The 22749-nt window shown below is 44.7% G+C and overlaps 1 protein-coding gene across 1 annotated transcript in view; it reads right to left on the bottom strand.

The window, feature by feature from the left end:
• Positions 1 to 22749, bottom strand: part of LOC141086215 (uncharacterized) — a 133471-nt gene that overhangs the window by 21128 nt on the left and 89594 nt on the right. The window contains exon 4 of the mRNA XM_073572047.1: positions 3917 to 3979. Within this exon, the coding sequence (XP_073428148.1) occupies positions 3917 to 3979 (63 nt within the window). The remainder of the gene's footprint in view (positions 1 to 3916; positions 3980 to 22749) is intronic.

Raw genomic sequence — 22749 nt, 5'->3', positions numbered from 1 at the left:
CATTCTTTTTATTATCTTCATTTAATTTGTCTTAAATAAAAAAAACACAAAAGAGAATGAAGCAAAAAGTAAAACATTGATCATTTCACACAAAACTCCAAAAATAGGCCAGACAAAAGTATTGGCACCCTCAGCCTAATACTTGGTTGCACAACCTTTAGCCAAAATAACTGTGACCAACCGCTTCCGGTAACCATCAATGAGTTTCTTACAATGCTCTGCTGGAATTTTAGATGATTCTTCTTTGGCAAACTGCTCCAGGTCCCTGATATTAGAAGGGTGCCTTCTCCAAACTGCCATTTTTAGATATCTCCACAGGTGTTCTATGGGATTCAGGTCTGGACTCATTGCTGGCCACCTTAGAAGTCTCCAGTGCTTTCTCTCAAACCATTTTCTAATGCTTTTTGAAGTGTGTTTTGGGTCATTGTCCTGCTGGAAGACCCATGACCTCTGAGGGAGACCCAGCTTTCTCACACTGGGCCCTACATTATGCTCCAAAATTTGTTGGTAGTCTTCAGACTTCATAATGCCATGCACACGATCAAGCAGTCCAGTGCCAGAGGCAGCAAAGCAACCCCAAAACATCAGGGAACCTCTGCCATGTTTGACTGTAGGGACCGTGTTCTTTTCTTTGAATGTCTCTTTTTTTCTCCTGTAAACTCTATGTTGATGCCTTTGCCCAAAAAGCTCTACTTTTGTCTCATCTGACCAGAGAACATTCTTCCAAAACGTTTTAGACTTTTTCAGGTAAGTTTTGGCAAACTCCAGCCTGGCTTTTTTATGTCTCGGGGTAAGAAGTGGGGTCTTCCTGGGTCTCCTACCATACAGTCCCTTTTCATTCAGACGCCGACGGATAGTACGGGTTGACGCTGTTGTACCCTCGGACTGCAGGGCAGCTTGAACTAGTTTGGATGTTAGTCTAGGTTCTTTATCCAACATCCGCACAATCTTGCGTTGAAATCTCTTGTCAATTTTTCTTTTCCGCCCACATCTAGGGAGGTTAGCCACAGTGCCATGGGCTTTAAACTTCTTGATGACACTGCGCACGGTAGACACAGGAACATTCAGGTCTTTGGAGATAGACTTGTAGCCTTGAGATTGCTCATGCTTCCTCACAATTTGGTTTCTCAAGTTGTCAGACAGTTCTTTGGTCTTCTTTCTTTTCTCAATGCTCAATGTGGTACACACAAGGACACAGGACAGAGGTTGAGTCAACTTTAATCCACGTCAACTGGCTGCAAGTGTGATTTAGTTATTGCCAACACCTGTTAGGTGCCACAGGTAAGTTACAGGTGCTGTTAATTACACAAATTAGAGAAGCATCACATGATTTTTTGAACAGTGCCAATACTTTTGTCCACCCTCTTTTTTATGTTTGGTGTGGAATTATATCCAATTTGGCTTTAGGACAATTCTTTTTGTGTTTTTTCATTTAAGACAAATTAAATGAAGATAATAATAACAAAGAATTAGTGTTTGCAATAATTTTTAGGAAGAAACTGAGTATTATCTGACAAAATTGCAGGGGTGTCAATACTTTTGGCCACAACTGTATCTTCAAAAAAAAGAACGGAGCACTCACAGTGGCTTCAATGGAATGGACGTAATGTGAGTATAATTTTTTTCTCTCAAATAACAGGAGCCTGTGTCCTTTATTTCAATTAAAGGATTTTATTCTGGCTGTGTGTTTATTTCAAAACTTACTATGGGGTTAGTAATGGAGAAGCATTCTATAGTCACCTCTCCATTACTAACTTGTGGGCTTGAAGTCAGCAGCTATAAAACAGCTGACATCAACCCCACAAATATTACCCCACTTGGCACCGCACAGGGCAAGTGGGAAGAGCTGGGCAAAGCACCAGAGTTCGCGCATCTAATTGATGTGCCTTTTCTGGGGCAACTGCAGATTGCTATTTTTGAGGATGGATGGTCTTAAAGATGCGCACTCAAAAAATAGGTAGCGATGCTTGCTAGACTGGGATCAGACCCAAGTACTAAGGCATATAATACAAAGCCACACTCATGACGGTTCCTTCAAAATATATACTTTTTTATTATTCTGCACACAAGTTCACCACAGTGATAAATGACAGAAGAGTGAAAAAGAAAACATTTTTATCCAAGCAATTTCTTAATATTTCGACCTGAGCCCAGGTATTTCTCAAATTCGGAAGTGTGAGTAGTAGTAGAAATAAGCTGGAGATGACCTGGTACCTCGTAAATGGCAGTGAGCTTCCGATGAGAAGGTAATTATGTAAGTTAATACATTAGTGGTAGTGTGTTGCCTGGTAGCATCAATGGGGCCTGTGTCATCAGGCTATTCATATGATGTCTGCGCAATATGCCCTGCATTCACAGTGGAAGGAGCTGCTACTTTTAGGCTGGGGGGAGGCAATATCCATGACCCCTTACCAGCAATGGAATACCAGCCCCTAGCTGTCTGCTTCAGCTTGGCTGGTGGTTAAAAATGGGGCAAGACCCTACATTGTTTTTTAAAATTATTTATTTAAATCATTAAAAAAAAAACAGCGTGTGGATTCTTGATAACCAGCAATGATAAAAGCTGACAGCTGAGGATGCAGACCACAGCTGTCAGTTTTCCCATGCTGGTTATCAAAAATAGAAAAGACCTCATGTCATTTTTTTTCCCAGGCGCCAGCTGATGAATACTCCCATATGCAGTGCCTGCTCTCACTGTTTTCAGCGACAGCACGCGTAGTACTCTCTCATCAGCTGACGCCTGTGACAGGAGGTAAACTTTTTACTGCCGGTTATGGCTGCTGGCTCATGCTGTCATCTGACCACAGCTCTCTGACCGGCGGTAGTAATCATACCGCCTTATATGCAGAAGACAGCATGGCAAAAATGGATGTTCGTCGAGTACTGTTCTTGTACCCTAACCAATACTTTCTTTAAATGCTCAGCCGAACCCGCCAGACCTGAACATCCAAGGGTTCGCCCATCATTAATTACAATCAGTTTACCCACAGCCATATATGTTGAGTTTGCTTTGACATTACTAAAGGCTGCATATTTATGCTAAATGGATTGAAAAGGGTTGTATACAGTCCTAGGAGACTTCAGAGAATCATATGCGTCTTTTCACGGCAGTTTGGGGCTTGGGAGTGCTTTTGATTCAAATTGATTTGCTGTGAATTGAAGTTCTGGGCAAAATTTGGAAAAATTGGGGAATTAAATTTAAACATATTATTATCTCTACTTTATGTATTTATACACTCCTCAACATTGAAATCCCAGAATGGAGAGACAAGTTAATGATATGCAAATAATGAAAAAGGACAATTTTTAAAACATCTCCATTTATTCAGTATCGTTTGCTATCAATGAGGCTATTAATGTTCTCTCAAGAATGTTCTTCCACACTGAATGCACTTGGGCATGCAAATCATCCAGATCCTCTGCTGGCAGCTCTCTTTGTAATTGATGCCCAGATGTTCTCGATGGAAGACAAGTCCAGAGATGTTGCAGGCCATAGTAGAAAGGTTAGGCCACACAGGCTGCTCACAGTAACACGCGCAACATGCGACCTGGAGTTGTCGTATGGAAAAACGGCACACTTTGCAGAATCGGACGTACCAATAATTCCACAACCAAATCAATGTAATAACGAGTTGTTAGTGTAACTGGATTGAAAACTACCCTAAATTATGCCACACCACACCATAATCCCATGAGTAGGAATCATGTGACATCTCTCACGAAGGCCACTTCATGTTGCAATGGCCATTTCCATTTTCATCATTTGTATGTCATTAACGTGTCTATCCATCCTGTGTTTTCCATAATTCCGTGATTTTTATCTTCCCGATGTTGAAATTTCAATGTTGAGGAGTGTATACATTTTATAACTTAACATTGTAGTTAGACACAGATGCAAAAAAAAGGCTTTACTTACTTGTTCACATAAAAGCTGAACAGTAGGGAGATTTCCACTTAATACTGCTAAATGTAGTGGGGTCTGTAGAGAAATAAAATGTACAATTAATAAAGTTCACAGCATTAAATCATCATGACTGAAAGCTGAACTCAACATATGAGCCTTGAGTTTCTGCTGTAATTTACTCAAACACAGAATCATAGAATGACTTGCTCAATTTTAAAATATTTTTTCATTTGTACTACTAGTTGAACATGTGGGTTGTGGTTTTGTGTGAAAATGATGTCCAATTTTGCTCTGCTTTTTTGTGTTGTCCCAATACACACAAAGGAAATAAATATGTATGTAATAAAACATGTGTAATTGCATTAATTTTCTGGGATAAGTACTTCATTTTCTAGAAAAATTTCAAGGATGGCAACACTTTTGGCCATGACTGTACATGCATATCTACATGGTGGCTGTCAATCATTATTGTAGTGATGCGGAAGAGAAGGCAGTAGGAGTGTTCTGTTTAACTTATATACTTGAGTATAAGCCAACCCGAGTATAAGCCAAGGCACCTAATTTTGCCACGGAAAACTGGGTAAGCTTATTGACTTGAGTATAAGCCGGATATGCATTGTCCCCTTATCCCTGTCCTGGTAAGCATGGCTCCCCCATCGCTGTCCTGGTATGCATGGCTCCCCGGTCACTGTCACTGTATGCATGGCTCCCCGGTCCTTGTCAATGTATGCATGGCTCCCCGGTCCCTGTCATTGTATGCATGGCTCCCCGGTCCCTGTCACTGTATGCATGGCTCCCTGGTCCCTGTAATGCTATGCATGGCTCCCCGATCCTTGTCCTGCTATGCATGGCTCCCCGGTTACTTGTCCTGCTATGCATGGCTCCCCCATCCCATCCTGGTATGCATGGATCCTTATCCTCTATCCTACTCACCCACCAGCGTGCTCCCTTGCAGCGTCTCGGTGGTCCCGGCATCTTGGCAGCATCTCCATGGTTCCGGCTTCCAGCACAATCAAGTGGCGCTGCTCTTTAAGGTGATGCTTATGAGATCCACGCCTATGGGAGTAGAGACACGTGCATATTCATTACTTTAATGAGCGGCACCACGTGATCACGCCGGAAGAGCTGCTGGTGTCGGAACCATGGAGATGCTGCAAAGACGCCGGGACCACTGAGATGCTGCGAGGGCACGCTGGTGGGTGAGTAGGAAGTCTTCTGGAAGCCGGCGGCTGTCACTGTGCGCTGCTATAAATTAATATTCATTTCTCTTTAGCAGTGGGCACAGTTACAGCCACCAGCTCCTGCCTCCTGTGACCCCCTGCTCCCCCTCCTCCGCTGGCTTTTGGGACAATTGACTCGTGTATAAGCTGAGGAGGGCGTTTTCAGCACACGAAAATGTGCTGAAAAACTCGGCTTATACACGAGTATATAAGGCAAGTATAAAGGGGACACAAAATTAGGAGTCTGCTGTATTATTTACTTGCTGCTGTTAACACAATATTTTTGTCTAATTTGGCCTAAAAGTACAGTAATCCTGTCTCCATAAAATGCTGCCCTTAAAACAGGCTGCATAGCATGCTGCCAAGTCCACTTTAAATTCCTTCTACACTGTTTGCAGTAAGGGGGTTACATTTTCTTTTAAATAAAGCTTATTGAGCTAGACCAAAATTATGTGTAATAGTGCCTGATGTCTTATATGGGGTACAGTATGCCAAAGAATGTCGTCTTGGCCTATGTTTAACAGGTTTAGGCTGATGCATCTCTTAAATATATATTGATTTTTTAACAATGGTAGTCAATAGACATTACTTACATGCATTTGCAGTCATACTGGCAGTACATAAAATATTTATATCACCACAAATTAAATATTTCCCAACAGATGATCATTGCATCATTCAGCCAAAAAATCTGCCTTTAACAGCAGCGAGTGGAGCCAAGCTCTTCCTGCTGTCAACCTCTGACAGGAGTATTTATTGCACATGCATAGGGAGTGCTCTGTTCTATGTGCTCAGAGACACCCATTACATGATTGCAGGGCACTGATGGTTACCATGGCAGCCAGAAATCAGCTAGAGACCTCTGTGCCTGGCATGATGGTGCTCTTATAAGACCAGTAGGATATTGCTCTCTATGGGATTCTCAATCACAGGTTACAATACTTTAAAGGGATTGTCCACTATTCGGACAACCCTGTCTCCATCAGCTAGTTTGTTCCTAGTAAAATAACAACACTTGTACTCACCTCTCGCTATGCCAGCTTTGTTGGCACTCGCTCTCCCGGGGTTTGCATCACACTGTTACTCAAGCCCTGCATCCAATGAACGCAGGGTTCCCTTGCTCCACCAACGGATCAGGCACCAACAGGAAGTGAGAGCCACTTCATTGTTTTATTAAGCAATAAACGCCGTTAAAACCGCACAACAATTTTTAGTGTTTTTGCAATTGCAGTTTGTTTTTGTTTTTTTTTTGCAGTTTTATTGCACTTGGATTTTTTTTTCTGTTTTCCAGAACATTGTACGTTAAAATGGATGGTGCAATTTATAATTACAATTTGTCTTGCAAAAAATAAGCCCTACTTTGGCAATGCCAATGGATAAATAAAATATTCATGGCTCTTGAAAGAAGGGGAGTAAAAAGTGAAAGCGCAAAAATGAAAAAAAATCGCCCAGTCCTTAAAGGGTCTGTATGAGTTTAGAAGAAAAGGTCTGATTTATTTTTGTCAACACTCATCTATGCGCTGCATTTACTATTGCTACTTGGCACCATTTAAATGAATCAGATGCAAAAAGTGGTGCTGTTTTACAGCCTTTGCTTTCATCTCATTATTGCTGAAGACAAGGAAGCTTTATTTAGCCATATGTTTTAACCCCATTACTGAAGTACCAGAGTCTATTGGTAACTACTATATTTTACTATTGAACTCATTCTACTCCCAGTTGCAGAGCATTTTTATTGGTACTGTAGCAAAATATGTACAGGTATGGATGTATGACTGGCACTAATTACCATCTGTTCTAGGCTGTAGGTCTCACAGGGGTCGCAGCATATGTTATCCTGAGAAGGCAGTCTCCAATCTTGCCAGGGGGCTTTACTGAGAACCACAAAGTGGAAACATTTCACACCTTCTAGTGTCTTTGATGGAGAAACGCCAATTACAGCATGACACTATCTATATATGAGAAAGGTTACACAAGGAGTTTCAGAGAAAAATAATGTATTTATTGGTAAAATTGCCATGGTCCAGTCACAAACCAGCAATTAGAATATTAACATGAGAGGCTGGTCTAGCAATCTGATCTCTAGAGTAAGTCTATTAATTAGGCCTACACACAAAGAAAGATGTTCACATGTGGGGGCAGCCTGGAAAGCTGATGTGAGCCATTCCATATTTCTCCCTCCCTCAGGGACAGAGTACCAGACTGCAAAGTTCGATATTTCTGTAAGTTTTCTCCCTTTTATCACTATTTTTGCATATTTGTATGTCACTTTTTATTTCCATTTTTATATCCTTTTTATTATAAGCACTGCACCTTTTATTTTAAAGCTTAAAACTTTAACAAGTCTGAACCTTGTATGCTCTAAAGAATTCATAGCCTTAGAGTGTATGCTCCTGGTGATTGGCACATAGTAGTACTACTTCCGGGACTCATCGCCCGTGTGTTCGGTGAGTGATGGCAGCGTGTATGAGCGGGGTGTGTGGTCTGTGTCGGGGTGTGATTTATGCTCCCACTGCAGCATAGAACAGAGGTTGAATGCTGGACTGAGTGAGAGGAGACAGATTAACCCTTGCAGGCGCAACCCCAAGTCACGTGCTGAGAAGCAGGAATGTGACAGGTACATTTATACACGATCTTCAATAAAATGGCGCCGGAAATTGCAGTATGCGTTCACGTTGACTCCGGCACTATTTTATTGAAGTAATGTACTACAATGTCAACATATCAGTGCGCACGTGCAAAGGCTTAGCCACTGTCTATGATAAACCATTATCCAGTATATTGGTAGTGTTTATTATGCAGTTTACAGTACTGCTTTTTTATACTAGACTAGATAATTACATGGGGAAAAACACAACCTATTGGACATGCTTTGGCTAAAAAGACGTAGTTACTTACTGGTAACAGGATTTCTCAAAGCCCATGAGAATCCAATGGAGAGAGGGGATCCGCCCTTCAAGGACAGGAAACCTACAGATAAAAAGGGCGGTACCTCTCTCTCGCATCAGTTGGTTTACATAGCATGAGAGGACCTCCAAATTAATACAATAATAAACATTTCAACAATAAATACTTATAAGGAAACACCCTGTGACCTATACATAATTCACACACAAAAAGAGCGTACTCACCCACACGTGACAGGAGGGAATATAAGGGTGCTCTCATGGGCTCTGAGAAATCCCATTGCTGGTAATTAACTACATCTTTCTCCTTCCCCCATGACAGCACCACTGAGAGAATTATATTTTAGGGAGGGACCACAGCCTCTAGAACCCTTCTCCCAAAGGTGAGATCAAAGGAAGAGGCTACATCCAACCGATAGCGTTTGTAAAAGGTAGAAGGAGATGACCATGTGGCAGCCTTACAGCTCTGTTCTATAGAAACCTCTGACTTTCCACTCTGGAGGTTGCCACCATAGATTGAGTTCTCAATACCCCCGGGACTACATTCCCACTAGACGAGTAGGCCAATGAGATTGCATCTCTTATCCACCTTGCCAATGTGCCTTTTGAGGCCTTGAGCCCTTTTCTGGGCCACTGAAAATACACAAACAGAGACCTATCCCTCCTACAACTCTGGGTGGCCGCTAGGTATTGAACTAAATACCTTTTCACCCAAGGATTGCCTGCCACATCATGATTATACAGGGCTCCTAATGCAGGCACTTCTACATGCTAGTGGCAAGGCTCTGCTTTAATCCCATTTGTAAAAATTCTATGATAGCCATAATTGGAACCCCGTCCTGGACTCTGACCCCTGAGGTGAACAGGAGTTTTTCCCATAGGCCATAGTAGTGATGTCAAATTTGTGGAAAAATCTCTGTCCCTCAAGAGCGCCCTCTAAAATTCCATGCTGTCAAGTGTAAGCTTGCTGCCTGAGAATGATATACCGGCCCCTAGGAGAGAAGATCCGGATTCTCCGGCAGCACCAAAGGGTCAGTGACAGACATCATATTCATCAGGAGAACCAAGTTCTTTTTGGCCAGAAAGGGGCTATCAGAATTACCCTTGCCCTGTCCTCTCTGATTTTTCTTTGGACCGCCGGGATCAAGAGAAGGCGTAAGACATTGACTAGAGAATCATTCCATGGAATCATGAAGGCATCTAGAGCCTGAGGGTTCCCCCTTGGATCTATAGAGGAAAAAGGTCTCTACCCTTTTGTTCTGGCTGTTGGCAAACAGATCTATAACTGGAAGATCTCACATCTCTACGATCTGGCTGAATATGAACTGAACGGATCTGTGCAGTTTAGCAATGTGAAAAGAGCGTGAGTGCTCTACATAGGAGAGGAGAGAACTGAGGGGCTGATGTGGATAGAGTGTAAAGAAGTAATGCATGGACGGTGGATGTGTGTGAATGCAGTAACCAGGATATAAATGATACAAATGCATATGGTGAATATTTGTTGCAATCCAAATGTACTGGGAATGCGTTTGTTTAAATGTCTTACCTGTCTCCTGCCCTGTCTAACTGCTATGTATAACTGCAAACTACTTTGAAAAATGTACTTTGAATAAATATACATTAATGCCACCGCTACATACTGCAGCCCCCTTCACAGAATACTGCAGCCCCCCTCATAGAATATACTGCAGCCCCCTCCACACACACAGTATAATGCAGCCCCCCCATCACTACTTTCAACTGTATCGGTGTAAGGGCTGGCAGAACGCACCAAATAATAAAGATGGCAATAAGGTGCGTTTGCAGCCCGAGGTCCACCGTGCAGGGGTGGTAACCTGCTGCTCAGAAATGGCGGATGCTATATGGCGGTATACTATAAAGACACACGCGGGTTATCGTCACCCGGTGTGTACGGGGGCGGACTCTGTTGCTTCACAGAGCCGCACTACCGCTGAACATAAACGCAGGAGCCTGTTTGTGCTCACAGAGCTCGGCTATAAAAGCGCACAGTGTACAGCCACAGAACGCCACGAGCGCCGCTAAAGACGCTGGCAGTGGAGTGTGGAGCACATGCACTGAGGTGTGCTGGATCACTGGTGAGGACCAATGTCTGACTCAAACCCTGACCTACCTACACCTAAGCCTGAGCGCTAGCAGGCTAGGCTGCACAACACATGCGTACCAAGGGTAGGGGTTTCATAATGAGTCAGTCACCAGATACATTCATACGTGCATACATCTCTCACACCTTATAGTCTGTAAATACAGTCTATCCTAGTGCATGGGCGAGCGGCCATGCAAACCTTTTATAGCCACGGGCATCCGGGACCTTCCTGGCTTCTCGGATAGGCCAATCCGAACACGAGCAGGACCTGAGCACGTGACCCTCGATCTCCAATGGGAGATCACTCCACGGGCATGCTCAGTGGCCCGACATGAAGACTTAGTCCCTGGAGAATCTCGCTGCTGAGCAGCATGCATTGTCATAGCTGTGCCAGAGGTGGCAGCAGCAAGCAAACCCACGGAGTTGGCCTGGGCAGAGCGCCGGGACCGACGAATCTGCTGAGCAGGCTCCACTGCGGCCGAATAAGAATGGGAGACCGCTGGGTGCAAGGCTCTGGATTCCTTCTGTGCAGTGGCAGGAACCCGACGCCTAACAATCGGTATCTATGATGAACAATCGGGGGGCGGTGCTGGGCCCAATAGTGGCCATGTGGTGTGCTGCTATTAGCGGCACGCCATTGACTGAGGGCCCTTGGAGTAGCGGGGGCCCTAGGCAGCTGCCTGGTCTACCTGCCCCTAACGACAGCCCTGGGTATCGGTTGGAAGAAGGGATCAAATCCACATCCATTGATGGGCTACATCTGGAGGCCAGAGATTCGTCCGCCACGCCAGAGCTCCTGCTATGCTGGGTAGATCTGCTTCCGGAATGTCCACTGTGCTGGACCACCATACATACAGGGGACCGCCTAAGCTGCTGGGCGCGTCACTTTCCACACTCTACTGCCTTTTAAAGGCAAGCAGCCTACGGCACGTCCCTGTATCCCTTACAGTTTCATCGCTGGAAGTCACTTTTGGTCATGTGACTCTGCTGGCAGGGAGCGACTGCTATGCAGAGCATGACGCCGGCACCAGTAGCATGGTGCGATGACTGCCCTACCCCCGCACACCCAGAAAGGCGCCCCAGCGGTGGTGGCTTCAGGTCACCGCACCTGCTGGCCAGGCTTGGAACGACTTCCATCTTCTTGCTTCACTTCTTCTTTCTTCAGGTAATAAACTAAACTGAAGTTTCTCTGTCAAGGACAGGATAAAACTGATGAGAGGGAGAGATACCGCCCTTTTTATCTGTAGGTGTCCTGTCCTTGAAGGCCAGATCCACGCTCTCCGTGATGCTGACATGGGAGGAGAAAAAACCCTATATTCCCATACATTACAACTGCCCCATATGGTTAACAGTCACTATTGGTACAAACACTGACTGAGCTGCCTAACGCACAATGTTACCTGGTCTGTAACATTTTTGGGAGTTTCAGAACTACATGCAAGTATCCCTAATTCTAACACGAGGTTATGGTCTGAAGAAACACATTCAAGCTTAAAGTTCCTGCTGCAAATATCAATAATAAGGAACTTGGCTTTTTAAATCTATTTTCCACATGTGTCAGAAAGGCAGAGTACTAAGAAGCATGCATCATGGAATACTTCTCTCATGCTATCTGCCAGGGGCAGCAGGCACACAGCCAACTTCCTGATATAAAGACTTGACAAGATGTTCCATTTGTTCTTTATTTAGTAAAGGTTAGAAGCAAATGTCATCAATCTGCAACTTCACTTCCGACTATCCCCTTACATCAGTCAGCTCGGATATACATCGCAGGTCAGTTCATGCTTGGATAAGACAATTAGCATCAAAAATACTTCTATATTCTAGTCATATAAACCATAAAGGTAAAATAAATTATTCAGTGCTAACTTATCTTTCATTGTAGACTGCAGTACCTTAAATAATAAATTATAATGTCCCTCAGTGGAATTTCATGCAATTGGGGTGGGGTGGGTCAGATATGTTAAGTAAAAAATAGAGTAAAAATACATAATACTAAGACGGGGGAAATTCAAGTCATACAAATAAATATAGCGTTATACACGAGTCCTATTCTAACCCCGATTATTAGAACCTTGTCGACTATATCTCACAATACTGACTCGCATTTGAATACTGATATTTGCATTTTTAAGTTGCATTTTTACTCTCTAAATCTGCTGTTTTTTTCTGTCTGAGCTTAGTAAGAATTATCGGATCACTGTTTGTTACTACTTCTTCGAATAAATAAATAAATATATTTTGGATGATAGTCCGGTGACATTAAGGCTGGTTTCACATGCACATGGACTGACATGTCCAGTACCGGAAAAACTAGTAATAGACATATCAGTGTTCATGTGTGTAATAGTTGTGGTACAGTAGTGGAAGACGTGTGGCAATCGTGTGCCGCATCAGTACCATGTGTACCAGCACCTGGGAAGTAGCGATACATTTATTGCTATTCCCCAGAGCCGGGCGCTGAAGACGACTCTCATCATTCTCCCCTGCTCTGCCGGCGATGAGCATGGGAGACTGTTGAGCGTAATATTCAACTGATTCAACAGCGAGAGCAGGCAGCGGCTGATGGGACTATTTCTACCATCAGCCTACGCCTGCTCCTGCTAATAACAATGAGAGCATGCGGCGCCTGTACTAGAAATAAATAAATAAAAAAAACATTGTGGGTTACCCTGTATTTTAGTTAACCAGTCAGGCAAAACTGACAGCTGCGGACTGCAACACTCAGCTGTCAGCGTTAGCCAGGCTGGTTATCATGAATTGAGGGGTCCTTGCACTGTTTTTTAAACTTATTTAAATAAATAATTTAAAAAAACGGCGTGAGGACCAACCCCATTTTTGAACAACCAGCATCGCTAAAGCAGACAGCTGGGGGCTGGTAAAGGGCCATGGATATTGACCCCCTATCCTAAAAATAGAAGCTGGCACTTTGAAAAACTCTTCCCACTTGCTCTGTAGCAGTGGCAAGTGAGCTAATATTTGTGGGTTTGATGCCAACTTTGTATTGTCTAGTGACATCAAGCCCATAGGTTAGTAGTGGAGAGGTGTCTATAAGACACCCATCCATTACTAATCCTATAGGTGTATTGTAAATAAAGACACAGCAAGTATAAAGTCTTTTATTTGAATTAAAAACAAAACACAATTTTCCATTTTTATTTAACCCTTTAATGTCTATGGACGTTGTGAGGTAGCGCTGTTATTCGGGTAGGGGATACTCGCTCAGCAGCCACAAAATCCGATCCGGCACAGATTTTCCATGTAGCAAGCATAGTCCATGCGGTTTAATAAACATCATAAACCATGACCAGCAATATATAAACGGCATAGCGTCCATGACAGAGCTTCACTCTGTTAGCAATGTCCAATACGCAAGCTTTTCAACCTCACAGTTATATCTTACCCCGTCAGGGTTCTCTCATGGCTGCTTCTCCATACTGCAGACATTCATTCTCTCCAGGGAACTCTCAGGCACTTGCAGCCATTACTCACAGCGTCCACACGTGCTGTCAGGCAGGAAGCCCCATCTCAGCGGTACCTTCCACACTGGACCAACCGGGTCCAAGCATTCAACACCTGTGACCTACCCTGGCCACATTATATGGTTCATAGCCATGCCCACCGGGTCACATGAATCTGACCTCATCACAGGTCCTTCAAGCATTTACACACTCTTTCCAACAGTGCTTAAACACACCCCCTGGGTGGGTTTGTAGGTAACCAGGCCCGCTCATCTCTCTAGTTACCTGGAGACTTCTCCCTTACACATTGAAACAACACCTCAGCAATATCATTGATGAATAATACATAAGTCTCCATCCCAAAGCCACCCACTTTGGGATACATAACGGCATTCCGTATTCTGCCATTCATCCTTTCTCTTGGGACATCCACACAGCGCCCCCTAGCGGACACAGTGGTTACTACACCACATACCTCCCCCCTCTGTTCAAAGTTGTGGAGTTGAACACACAACCTTACATCAGGCTCTCGAGACCGGGCACTCATTACACCTTGCCCCACAGGTCAAGAGAACCGTCTCCATCTATCATACGGCCTCATCTCTACGTTAGGCCGCCCCCAGCGGTCAGAATACTGGCCCTGATCTTTGGCCCTCCAGTTACAGTCTGTCTGCATCATCAGACACTGTCTAGTCACCACATTCCTCACCCTGTTTGTTCCGTTCCCCGACCAGCTACCCCGGTTGGTACGGTCATCAGTCTTAGTTGGGCCTACTGTCTGGCCTGAGTCTGACCCATTCAGTGTCTCACAGGAACTAATGTCTCTCAACGTCATCCTGCCAGTCGAACTACCACTTGCTGACATTCTTCGGCCATCGGCCCTGTCACTTCTTGGTGGAACCCTTCGGGTCCTTACATCTTGTTGGGTTGGAGGCGGCCGCCACCTGGTATTCCGTACCTCTTTATTAATTCGCCGACAGTCCAGCCTCAATCTATTGCAGGTACCCCACTCAATACTCCAAGAGCATCCGAAAGTTTCTCAGGCTTTCCACGGAGCCAACCACCAGGACGGGAATCCTACCCTCTTCACTGGATACCTGGTCTTCATCATCAGGAGGGATCCTCACCCTCACCACACCAAAGCTATTTACAAGGTCTTGCATTACCTTCCCGAATCTTCCAATGATTCTCCCAATCAGACCTTTGGGAACCGGAACTACCTCTTTCCGCAAACCCAACTGATCCATAGTCTCTCTTGCTAACTCTAGGCGTCGAGCAGCTTTCATATTACTCCGCATAACCAACTGTTTGACATGGAGACACTGCAGATGCATGTTCTTCAGGACAGTCACCCGCTTTGCTATGTCTTCCCTGGCTGACATTATCACCAACTGCCAAGTCTCAGGCACCCACTGCACCTTACACGCTTTGACCGCCTCTTTGAAAGCCTCATGCACACCTTCCTCAGCACAGGCCTCTTGCATGTCTTTTGGTACATCAATCACAAACTTGAAGGTCGTGGCCTTGCTCTCTTCCTAGCCAGGAGGCTCTGGCTTTACCACGGACACTTCCCTCACTACAATTGCCCCGACCGGATGACTATCTTCTTTAGTTCTTAACTCACACGATTTGATCACTTCATGACCTTTTGCCACGATGGCTACTGGCAGTTCTGTTTTATTATCACTCGCGCTTACCCGCGGTAAGTCTTCGTCCAACTTCTCCCGCAGAAGACTTTTTACTACTCCTCTGAGTTCCTCCATCTCTTCCTTGAGGTTCTTGTTCACACTTTGCCAGGTGGACAGGTGACCTCTGAGCTCCAAGACTTCTTTCTGGAGGCCCTCCACCCAGTGCTCGGCCATTTGTCTCAGGACTCTTTCTCGTTCGAGATGTTCTTCCACTGTCTCTTTTATTAACTGTATCTCATGATCTTGTTCTCTTTTGGCCAGCATGTGGCGCACTACTACCTCTTTAACTATATATTGTCAAAAGGTACAACTGGGTCAGTGAACCGTCCCGTTACCATTTAACCGTGTTTTTACCCCAGTCGTCTCATCTCCCAGCCCACCATCCGTCATATCACGAGACATCAGGTCCGTAAGTTAGGCAGATGTACTTCTTCCAGTCAGTTCTACCTCTGACCTGTCCACGTCAGGAGCCGTCACTGTCTCAGTGTCTGCTGGCCCCACAGTCGAAACGTCTCCATCGTCCGACCATACGTCATCAAACAAAAAGTCCCGGCCCCTCTCCAAGGCATAGACTAAGTCCCGTGGTATCCCGCCCCCTTGGCAGACACCACCTTTGGTCCCCTCAAACATTACTCGGTCTACTGCATAGTTCACCGTGACCCCATGTTTACATCGAACCCTGGCATTTTACTCGGTCAGAGATAAAACGAGCAGAGTTCCTGTCAGAGACACCTGATTCTCTGCGTCCAGTCTACCAGAGACTCCTTCCCGGTGCAGCATCACGGTACACACCTGTGGCCCATCATTATCCGGAAAATACATGCCGCACTCCTCAAAACTCATACAGACACACTGCGGTTCCCCAGACATACCCACTGAGGCAACCAGTGCTGCCATTTCCTGAACCACCCCAACTTGGGTCACCGCCCCCTCCCGGGACTCCACCCCTTTTTGGGTTACCACCCCAATTTGGGTCACCGCCCCCTTCTGGGACGCCACTTCTTCTTGGGTTACCACCCCAATTTGGGTCACCGCCCCCTTCTGGGACTCCACCCCCTTTTGGGCCACCGCCCCCTTCCGGGATTTCCCCATGTCCGTTATACCGGTCTTCTCAGACCACAGTTCACACAACACAGTTTATGTGTTTTAACAATACCACACAAGTCCTTGCTGGCACCACCACAGCTCCTGCTGTCATCGATCACCGACACCACCGGCTGCTGTTCACACACAGCGGCTGGTGTCCTCTTCATAACCCCGCCGAGTTACAGGAAGCCGCTTGTCCCCTTCGTAACCCTGCCGAGTTACCGGAAGCCGCATGTCCCCTTCGTAACCCCGCCGAGTTACAGCAAGCCGCTTGTCACCTTCTTGACTCCCACTGAGCCACCGCAGGCTGAGTTGAGAAAAGAAGAAAAAAAACACCACACAAAACTCACATGTCCTTTCTGTGTGCTCTTCAGAACGTACCATCTCCGCCTGAGAACGTCTAACACATAGGGCGCACCGGGTGCTATTCAGGGAGCCGACCCTCCTCCCAGGGTTTCCCAACACACCGACCTCACCAGGTCCAGGGTCTTAGCGGGAGCTCTTCAGGACATCCATCTCCACCTGAGACAGCCCCACTCACGCTTCACCAGGTCCAAGGTCATACCACGTGCTCCAGGGATCCGATTCTTCTCCTAGAATCTCCCAACACTGACCCTCCAGGATCTTGCTCACTGAACCCTCCAGGTACACAGTCTTTCCCACTGACCCTGGTTAGTACAACATGAACACCTGTCCGTTACCTGTGTCGGACCCACAGGTCATTGGATACCTCTTCTCCACAGAGGCACCCTATCAATCACCAGTCTCTCACTGACCCCGGTCAGTACAACACGGTTTTCACGACCGTCACCTGCTGGCCGCGCAGGTTCTCGGACCCCTCTACCGCAGAGGTATCCTATAAGTCTCTTTCTCCTGGGGAAATGGCCGCACTGGGCTCACCGATCCGGACAGTGCCTTACTCACTAGGCCGCCCCACGGTTCCAGAACCACAGCCGGGCAGTGGCTTCCCCAACAGTCAGCCTTCCTGGCTCAGTGTTGCCCTTAGCAACCGACTTTGCAGTCCTCTTCCGTTGCTCCTAGCAACAAGGCTACAACATTGCCCATAGCTTTCTCCACCAATTGTGAGGTAGCGCTGTTATTTGGGTGGGGATACTCGCTCAGCAGCCACAAAATCAGATCTGGCACAGATTTTCCATGAAGCAAGCATAGTCCATGCGGTCTATTAAACATAAACCATGACCAGCAATATATAAACGGCATAGCGTTCATGACAGAGCTTCACTCTGTTAGCAATGTCCAATACGCAGGCTTTTCAGCCTCACAGTTATATCTCACCCCGTCAGGGTTCTCTCATGGCTGCTTCTCCATACTGCAGACATTCATTCCCTCCAGGGAACTCTCAGGCACTTGCAGCCATTACTCACAGCGTCCACAAGTGCTGTCAGGCAGGAAGCCCCATCTCAGCGGGACCTTCCACACTGGACCAACCGGGTCCAAGCATTCAACACCTGTGACCTACCCTGGCCACATTATATGGTTCATAGCCACGCCCACCGGGTCACATGACTCTGACCTCATCACAGGTCCTTCAAGCATTTACACACTCTTTCCAACAGTGCTTTAAACACACCCCCCTGGGTGGGTTTGTAGGTAACCAGGCCAGCCCATCTTTCTAGTTACCTGGAGACTTCTCCCTTACACATTGAAACAACACCTTAGCAATATCATTGCTGAACAACACATAAGTCTCCATCCCAAAGCCACCCACTTTGGGATACATAATGGCCATTACGTATTCTGCCATTCATCCTTTCTCTTGGGACATCCACACAGCACCCCCTAGCGGACACAGTGATTACTACACCACAATGTGCACAGTCCGTCATGGCAGGATGTAACTTTCCGCTGGACTGTGCACGTCCTGCCTTTGAACTGTCACTGCGTGTAAACACGCAGTTTCAGTTCAGTGCCGACAGCTGTCTATGACAGCTGAGGCACAGCAAGGGGGGCAGGGACCCTTTCAGTCGGTCCCTACACCCCAGCGCTGTGATTGGTCAGTCAATCTGACAGACTAAACAGCAGCGATCGAGCAGGAGAGGCTGAAATTTGAGCATCTCCTGCCTGATTAGTGAAGGAGCTCAGCACTGCAGTGGCTGAGCATCCTGCACTGACAGCTAGGAGCAGAGCCCCCTCCGCCCCTGGCTATTAACCCCTCACTGCTGCGATCGCAGCGTTCAGAGGGGAAGGCAGAGGGTAGGGGGCTCCCTCTGCCTCAGGTCGGCGTCCCTGCGATGTAATCGCGGGGCCCGACCTGTGCCATGATGACCTGGAAGTGTCATGCCAACCTCCGGGTCATTTACCTACGGAAAGCTGCAGAGACCATGCTCACAGCATGGTGTCAGCATCTTTCAGCATAGGTATAATACATTACAATGCTGGAGCCTTGTAATGTATTATACCGAAAGTGAAAGTCCCATAAAGGGACAAGGTAAAAAAAAAGCAAACACATTTTTTTAAAAAATACTTGAAGAAAAAAAAAAAATCCCCTAAACATTCCCCTAAAAATACACACATTTATGTAAAAAAAATAAAATAAAAAAAATACACGTTTCATATCGCCGCGTCCGTAAAAATCCCATCTATAAAAGCGTCACCCTAGTTAACCCCTTCAGTGAACGCCGTAAAAAAAAAAGACACAAAAAAGTAACAAATTATACTTTTTCCAAGCGGTATCATCATACAGCTTGGAAAAGTGCAATAACACGCGATCAAAAAGACAGATATAAATTAACATGGTACCGCTGAAAACGTCATCTTGTCCCACAAAAAACGAGCCGCCATACAGCATCATCAGCTGAAAAATAAAAAAGTTATAGCTCGCAGAATAAAGTGATGCAAAAATTATTTTTTTCTATAAAAGTTTTTATTGTGTAAAAAACACTAAAACATAAAAAAGATATAAATGAGGTATTGCTGTAATCGTAGTAACCTGAAGAATAAAGCTGCCATACTAATTTTACCACAAGAGGAACAGAGAAAAAAAATTCCTGAATTGCTAGTTTTTGTTCATTCTGCCTCCACAAAAATCGGAATAGAAAGCGATCAAAAAATGTTATGTGCCCGAAAATGGTATCAATAAAAACATCGGCTCATCCCACAAAAAACAAGCCCATACATGACTCTGTCGGCCGGAATATGGAAAAATTATAGCTCTCAAAATATGGCGATGCAAAAATTTCTTACAAAAAATTCTTACAAAAAAAAAAAAGCGTCTTTTGGTGTGTGACAGAAGCTAAACACGAAAAAAGGATATAAATCTGGTATCGCTGTAATCGTACCGACCAGAGGAATAAAGTCGCCTAATCACTAATACCGCATGAGCAACGGCGTAAAAAATAAAACCAATTCTTCACCTTTTGTGGATTTGTGCATTCTGCCTCCCAAGGATCGCAGTAAGGCGATCACAGTGGTTTACCCCCACATATGGGGTACCAGCGTACTCAGGACAAATTGCACAACAACTTTTGGGGTCCAATTTCTCCTGCTACCCTTGTTTAAATAAAAAGTGGGGGGCAAAAAGATCATTTTTGTGGAAAAAAAAATGATTTTTTTATTTTCATGGCTCTACGTTATAAACTTCTGTGAAGCACTTGGGGGTTCAATATGCTCACCACACATCTAGATAAGCTCCTTGGGGGTCTAGTTAATAAAATGGGGTCACCTGTGGGTGGTTTCAACTGTTTAGGCACATCAGGGGCTCTGCAAACGCAACATGACGCCCACAGACCATTCCATCAAAGTCTGCATTCAAAAACGGCGCTTCTTCCCTTCTGAACTCTGCCATGTGCCCAAATAGTGGTTCCACCCCAAATATGGGGTATCTACGTACTCAGGACAAATTGCACAACAACTTTTGCGGTCCTATTTCTCCTGTTACCCTTGTGAAAATAAAAATTTATGGGCAAAAAGATCATTTTTGTGGAAAAAAATATGATTATTTTATTTTCACGGCTCTACGTTATAAACTTCTGTGAAGCACTTGAGGGTTCAAAGAGCTCACCACACATCTAGATAATCTCCTTGGGGGGTCTAGTTTCCAAAATAGTGTCACTAGTGGGGGGTTTCCACTGTTTAGGTACATCAGGGTCTCTCCAAACGTGACATGGCGTCCGATCTCAATTCCAGCCAATTTTGCGTTGGAAAAGTCAAACGGCGCTCCTTCCCTTCTGAGCTCTGCCATGCAGCCACACAATGGTTTACCCCCACATATGGGGTATCTACGTACTCAGGACAAATTGCACAACAACGTTTGGGATAATTTTACCCTTGTGAAAATAAAAATTTGGGATGAAAAGATCATTTTTGTGGAAAAAATATGATTTTTTTTATTTTCACTGCTCTACGTTATAATCTTCTGTGAAGCCCTTGAGGGTTCAGAGCTCTCACCACATATGTAGATAAGTTCCTTGGGGGGGTCTATTCTCCAAAATAGGGTCACTTGTGGGGGGTTTCCACTGTTTAGGCAGCACATCAGGGGCTCTCCAAACGCGACATGGCGTCCAATCTCAATTCCAGCCAAAAAAGTAAAATGGCGCTTCTTCCCTTCCGAGCTTTGCCATGCACCTAAATAGTGGTTTACCCCCACATATGGGGTACCAGCATACTCAGGACAAATTGCACAATAACTTTTGGGGTCCTGTTACCCATGGGAAAATAAAAATAGGGGATGAAAATATCATTTTTGTGGAAAAAATATGAATTTTTAATTTTACGGCTCTACGTTATAACCTTCTGTGAGGCCCTTGGGGGTTCAAAGTGCTCACCACACATTTAGATAAGTTTCTTGGGGGGGTCTAGTTTCCAAAATGGGGTCAGATAAGGGGGGTTTCCACTGTTTAGGTACATCATGGCCTCTCCAAACGCGACATGGCGTCCGCTCTCGATTCCAGCCAATTTGACATTCAAAATCTCAAATGATGCTCCTTCCCTTCTGACCAATGCCGTGCGCCTAAAGATTGGTCTTCCTCCACACATGGGGTAGCGGTGTACTCAGGAGAAATTGAACAACAAATATTGTGATTTATTTTCTCCTGAAACCCTTGACAAAATAAAAAAAATTGTGTCCAAAGAAAAATTTTGGGGAAAAAAAGTTAAATGTTAATTTTTTCCTTCCACATTGCTTCAATTCTTGTGAAGTACCTAAAGGGTTAATAAACTTCTTGAATGTGGTTTTGAACACCTTGTGGGGTGCAGTTTTTAGAAAGGTATCACTTTTGGGTATTTTCTATCACATAGACCCCTCAAAGTAACTTCAAATGTGATGTGGTCCCTAAAAATAAAATGGTGTTGTAAAAATGAGAAATCGCTGGTCAACTTTTAACCCTTATATTGGTTCCAAAATTGTGCTGATGCAAAGTAGACATGTGAGAAATGTTGTTTATTAACTATTTTTTCTCATTCTCATTTTTTTTTCTCATTCTCATTTTTCTCATTCTCATTTCTCATTTTTCTATTCTCCTCACCTCGACATGCTTAGCATGTCATTCTCCGCAAGGAGAAATGATACTTCTTGGATATCGGTCAGACGCCTCTCTCACAGCCAAACCAGATCTCCCAGTTTGCACTGATGAGGGGCAGTACCCCGAAACACAGTGTCTGCAAATGGAGATTCTGGCTTGGCTTTTATCCTAAGTCATGTAACTAGGCTCGTCAACATTGACTTTTAGGATTGCTGCCTCCAATAGGTGGCACTAGAGTTCTAGTCCTCTTCCTCTCTGAAGAGACAATTTGCATAATTAACTATTTTTTGTGACATATCTCTCTGATTTAAGGGCATAAAACTTAAAAGTTTGAAAATTGCAAAATTTTCACCATATTTCCATTTTTTTCATAAATAAACACAAGTCATATCGAAGAAATTTTTCCACTAACATGAAGTACAATATGCCACGAAAAAACAATGTCAGAATCAGCGGGAGCCGTTGAAGCGTTCCAGAGTTATAAGCACATAAAGTGACAGTGGTCAGCTTTCAAAATTAAGGCCTGGTCATTAACCTACAAAATGGCTTGGTCGTTAAGGGGTTAAAAATAACAACCACAATTATACTCACCTAAAGCCCATTCCATTAAATTCCTCGTCTCGTGTAACAAAACAAAAATATAAAAACAACAATATCACTTACCTGTCCGACATTTTAGTTTTCGACCTGGACGGTGCCAAGATGCGACTGTCCAGGCTGAGAACCACTGATGAATGAGCTGCAGCAAGTGCAGCATCAGTGATCAGCAGTGATCTCATCGGAAAAAGTCACTGAGTTCACCACAGTTCAGCTCAGTGTTTTTATTTCAAATAAAAGACTTTGCACTTGCTGTGTCTTTATTTACAATACAATTATAGGATTAGTAATGGATAAGCATCT

The sequence above is a fragment of the Dendrobates tinctorius genome, unplaced genomic scaffold (genome assembly GCF_039654945.1).
Source record: "Dendrobates tinctorius isolate UK_male_01 unplaced genomic scaffold, ASM3965494v1 ptg000030l, whole genome shotgun sequence".
NCBI classification, from domain to species: domain Eukaryota; kingdom Metazoa; phylum Chordata; class Amphibia; order Anura; family Dendrobatidae; genus Dendrobates; species Dendrobates tinctorius.
Note: the sequence above shows the minus strand (reverse complement) of the source record. Positions and strands in the feature narration are given on the sequence as shown.